General features: G+C 36.1%; 1 protein-coding gene across 1 annotated transcript in view; it reads left to right on the top strand.

Annotated features, from left to right (window-relative positions):
* Nucleotides 1-5,291, top strand: part of LOC111866027 (vitellogenin receptor) — a 91,150-nt gene that overhangs the window by 79,127 nt on the left and 6,732 nt on the right. Inside the window, exons 32-33 of the mRNA XM_023854519.2 lie at nt 331-452; nt 4,203-4,399. Coding sequence (XP_023710287.1) covers nt 331-452; nt 4,203-4,399 — 319 coding nt within the window. The remainder of the gene's footprint in view (nt 1-330; nt 453-4,202; nt 4,400-5,291) is intronic.

The following is a 5,291-nucleotide window of genomic DNA, read 5'->3' as shown; positions in this document are numbered from 1 at the left end:
TGCCATGACGACTGTGCATGAATGACCCCTCCACATCTCCACCGAAGGAGCCTCCCGTGCTTCATTGGTTTACGCGGGAAAAAAGAAGGTTCGATACTTTTTGAACACACCACGTATATATATGACATAAAATAATCTGCTTTTAAATTTTGTCCTTTGTCACCATTTTTTAATTCACGTGACACTCTTTTTTGAAAGCCAATACTCTGCATTTTCTGATGATAGTGTAGAAAAATAGATTTTAAGAAAGAAAATATTGTTAAACTTATTCTTAGTTTTATGCATGGCATATGATTTATAAATTTAAAATTTTAATGCTTAATATTTCAGTTACAAATCCATGTGCCAATCACTCATGCAGTGAGATGTGTGTACTAAGTGCTGGTGGAACTCCTGCATGCCTTTGCTCTAATGGAACTGTGGTTGTAAAGGGTGAAGCATGTCCATCAAAGGTAATTGGCCATTTTGCACTCAAGAGGAGATGTAGAACTAATGCAGTTAGTGCACTTCATTACTGTTCTTCAGTCTTTCATTTTTATTTTCAATGAAAATTAAAAGTTCTAAATTCTCATTTATTACAAAAAAAAAAAAAAACATTACACCATAATAAACATAATCCACTTGTATAATGGAAATATACTGTGTATTAATATTGTCAAGTGTTGATGACTAGACATGGGATTTTGGTTGGTAATTGGTTTCATTGAACATTTATAACTTGCAGCTACAGTTAATTATAACACTTTGATTAGTTTTCACACTACAAATCACTACTGCAAACATGGAGTCTTCACAAGTGATTTCTTGGTAGTGGAATCTAATAGTGCAACTTAAGATTCTAACCGCTGGCGCTGACATCTCATTTCTGATGGCTACCTGGGTTGCCCAATTGGTTGTCATTATATGTAGGTAAGTCAGTAAGTAAGTTACAAATGGATATAGAACTTAAACAAATAAGAGTATTGATCTGAAAAATGCTTTTATTTTTCAACATAATCTCCCTGTACATTGAGGCACTTGTCCCATTGTTTGACAAGCCCCTGGAAACCAGCAGCATAACATTCTTTGGGCTGCTGTCAGAACCAGATGGTGACTGGGATCACGAAGGCCTACTGCTCACTGCATTCCAGCTTCAAGGACAAACTGTAAATGACGACTCCTACTGTAACACCCTCAGGAAACTTCGTAAGGCCATTCAACGGAAGCAACTAGGACTCCTCACCAAAGGCGTGTTGCTCTTGCATGACAATGCGCGTCCCCATACTGCCAACAAGACAAATGAGACGCTGAAAAATTTCAAGTGGGAAGTCCTCGAGCATCCTCCATATAGCCCTGACCTTGCTCCAAGTGACTTCCATTTGTTCGGCCCTCTTAAACATCATCTTTCAGCTGAACATTTTCCCGACAAAACTGTAGAAAGGGAAGTCACCGCCTGGTTCCAACAGCAGCCCAAAGAATTTTATGCTGCTGGTTTTCAGGGGCTTGTGAAACGATGGGGTAAGTGCCTCAGTGTTCAGGGAGATTATGTTGAGAAATAAAAGCATTTTTCAGATCAGCACTCTTATTTGTTTAAGTTCTATATCCATTTATAACTTACTTATTGACTTACCCTCGTATAACCCTTCCATGGACTCAGAGGAAACACTGTGTTCTCAAATTGTTACATGCTGATTCATTGCCACAGAAATGTGTTTATTGTCCACTGTCTTGTAATAGGTGCCTTCTATGGCTCTGCTGTTCCTTCTTTTGGCTGTCATGTCACAACATCTTGAGCATCTTAATATTACTGGTACTGGTTCCTAAGAACCAGCATATGTATAGTCCATGATTTATTCTGACCGTCTTACAGTGCATACATTTATTCACCCTATCTTCTCTCTTGCACTACATGTTTCAGCACTAAAGTGCCATCTTCAGGTGCTTTTTTATGTACGTCGAACTACTTCATTGCATGCCCTGTTGTCTTTATGCTAAAATAATTAAAATATATATTTGTCATATATAATGATAAATTTTAAATATTAAAACTGTTCAGGATTTGTCATCCTTAGGTCGTATCTCAATACGCGAGTCACACGTATCTTCTTCTATCAGAGTATTCTTCCTATTTTCATGTGTGTATTGTGCTTTGTGTTGTGTCTTGCTCCTGTGACTGTGTGTGTTACACTGCATATGTATAGTATATGTATATATATGTATAGTTCTTTACCAGATATGTGAACTAGAATTATGTTGGACATTTTCTCTTCAATATGATGTGTTTTGTGCTAATGTCACTTTTTGTTGTAAATGAAAGACACATTATTTTTTTCATTTTATTAAAATAAAGTGTTTGCTTAAAAAATACTGAATATTTCCTGAAATAATGGCATAAAGGTGATTATATATAAATTTTCAGAAAGCAAATATAATGTAAATACTCATAATGTTTGTGCAGCACTGAGAAACATTTTGTTTGGAAATGTGTCACAAAAGAATTTGGGGTTTGAAGTCCTTTCTCTTTATGTAATAACTGGATGATGTAAGTGAGTAAACATCAGTTCAGTATTACTGTTTATTGGTTTCTGAAGCAAGTAAAAAACAACTTTTATTATAAGCAAATAGATATACACACTCTACTTCCCATGGTCTGAAGTTAGTCAAAAATCATTGTAGAATGCAGAATAAGTCATATGACACAAAACATATGTATAGTACAACTGAACCTATTTTTATTTTAAAAACGAATACAGTTTTATACTGTCACATAGTATCAGTGACTATAGACGAGGTTTCGATTGGTGAATAGATTTATTGACCACTTACAAATCTTAGCTACAAATAACTATAACACTCCTGGTATTTCCACACTTTACAATTTTCTAGAGCACACGGGCTAATGTTCTCAGCCTGTCACTAGACATTTCCTGGTAACAGCTCTAACAAGGGGTATTTTTCTGCCTCCTGGCTCAAGTCCTCCCTTCACAGACTGCCATACACAACTGATTGGGTCACCCCAGTTGTCTTCAAGGTAACTTCTCAGCATGGATCACGTAGAAACATCTCGTTTCCAGCAGTACCTCTATTGTTGCATGTTGATATGTTGCTGTGGGAATGTGTGTACTGAGCCATTGCCTAACAGCGTCTGTGGTATAGTCTCCTCTCTTGCGGTTGTTGCATAGCAACGGCTCTAAACAATACAATACTAAAAATGATATTATGCTCTTAAGACTCTTTATGTAGATTCGTCCCATACATACTTCATATAGGCCTATAATGAGGAAAGGTGAAACAATGATAAAAGTAACTGGCTCCCCTGTTACAAGTTGTATATATAGCTGATATGTTCTTTTTTTTATTTGTTTTATATTATGAATGCCTCGACTTGTCACCCATTTTATACTGTGGATGAATTTTTTGTACATACTAGTCGGTAAGATTAATTGTATTCTGGTTCTATTCTTATATCTTGGCTTAGTTCTTTGTACTACTTATTTATCTAATATGACTTTTCCACATCCTAAAGTATTGGATTTTATGGAAATAATAGATGAGTCATGAGTTCTGTACTGGGGGAGTTTTGTTGTATATATGGCTGATATATTCTTTTATTTTGTTTTATATTATGAATGCCTTGACTTGTTCCTGTGGGAATGGAATGCTTGTTTTCTTGATCTGTGACTCATTCCCAGCCTGTATCTGGATCTATTTTTGAATTTGAAATGAATTGAATTGAATTGAATTCAACATACAAAGAGTAGAACTTCTGGTCTGATTGTTGTTTAATCCTCAAAAAACTTATTCCTCTTCTCTGTTGTATTATTGGTAATCGATACATTGTAAACAATTTGTACATTCAAACATTTATCTAATATTTCATCATGAAACTGTCCTTCATTTCAGCGTAATATTACTTGCCATTGATCACTTATGTAGATGTGGCAAACAACATGTAATTTAATACTGTGTACTTCCTTCTTAATTGTAATGTCATGTCCTTCAGTCTTCTGCCAACAGTATGAAGTAACAAGACTTCCATAACCCTTAATTGAAGGTGAGAACATTTTTAAAAATGAGGACTGAATGCTCATAATTTAATATCCGATACAGAAAGAGCATTAGTAACAAAAATTGTAAAAACAACTTGATATTTTAGTAATAACAAAATGCCCTCATAGTTTGGACCTTAAAATTTCTGTTTTGACATGTACACCATGTTACAGGAAGGTGATGAAGATGATGAACCAAGATTCCATGGTGACACTAGACACCCTGACAAGCATGATGAAAAGCCGGAAAATACGAGCAGTTCTAAATATGTAATTCTTACAGTGTTTCTTGTCATTGTAATTGTGGCTGTGCTGTTAGGTGCATATTACTACAGACATTTATGGTTCAAAGGAAGAACGTTAGACTTCAGGTAAAATTACTTTGTATATGTTCATTATTAAAACTTCAGTGACATGTTTTCATCCCAAAGAAACTTCTAACATACTGAATTTATAAAAACAAAGCTTGTTGTTGTCTACTTAATAACACAGTTACGTGTGAAGTTACGAGACTCCCTATGAAATGAATATGGCATTTGCATGCTACTTCTATCCACTTCAGAGTAGTCTGTGTGCAGATTATTCATTCTTGCTGGTATTTCTGGAAATGGAAATATTTATTGACGTCCTTTTGTGGAATATTAGGCAGTTTTTCTGTCATGGCAATCTTTATTTCCAAAAAAAATCACGGAAGTGCTCTTTCATTGCTTGATTAAGCCGTGCAATATAGAATAAGTTCACAGAGACAAGATTGGGAAGTGTGGTGCATGTGAATAAACAGCCACTTTTCTGTGTTAACACATTGCGGACCGGTGGTTTAAACATTTAAATCACCCTGGGGACCGGCGTTTTTAAACCTACTACCCTAACTTGTGCACTGTTCACTTTAAAAATTAATATAAAATCTCCTAATTAATTTTATGAACTGAAATTTTTGGAGAACACTTACCAGAGCTCCTAGAAGTGCTTGTGCATGTGATATCTCTGGAAACATTCCCCTTTGTGAAGAGGCATTACATAGAATTTGCACATTTAGGCAGTTCTGCTCTTCTTCTTGTCCTCTGCGCACACACATCACTGCCTACAAGTGTGTTTTTTCTTGCAATATTCACTCTTCACAATTTTCACGAGAATATGTTTCCGCATATCCCCCGAGAGTCGGCCAGGGGGGTCTACTTGAGGCCTCCGGCGGGTGCGAACAGATGACCCCGGCTACACTACGTCTGTGTCTGACACAGGTACTGCCGCCACCGTGACGTCAGT

This window comes from Cryptotermes secundus, unplaced genomic scaffold, assembly GCF_002891405.2.
Source record: "Cryptotermes secundus unplaced genomic scaffold, Csec_1.0 scaffold135, whole genome shotgun sequence".
Taxonomy (NCBI): domain Eukaryota; kingdom Metazoa; phylum Arthropoda; class Insecta; order Blattodea; family Kalotermitidae; genus Cryptotermes; species Cryptotermes secundus.
Note: the sequence above shows the minus strand (reverse complement) of the source record. Positions and strands in the feature narration are given on the sequence as shown.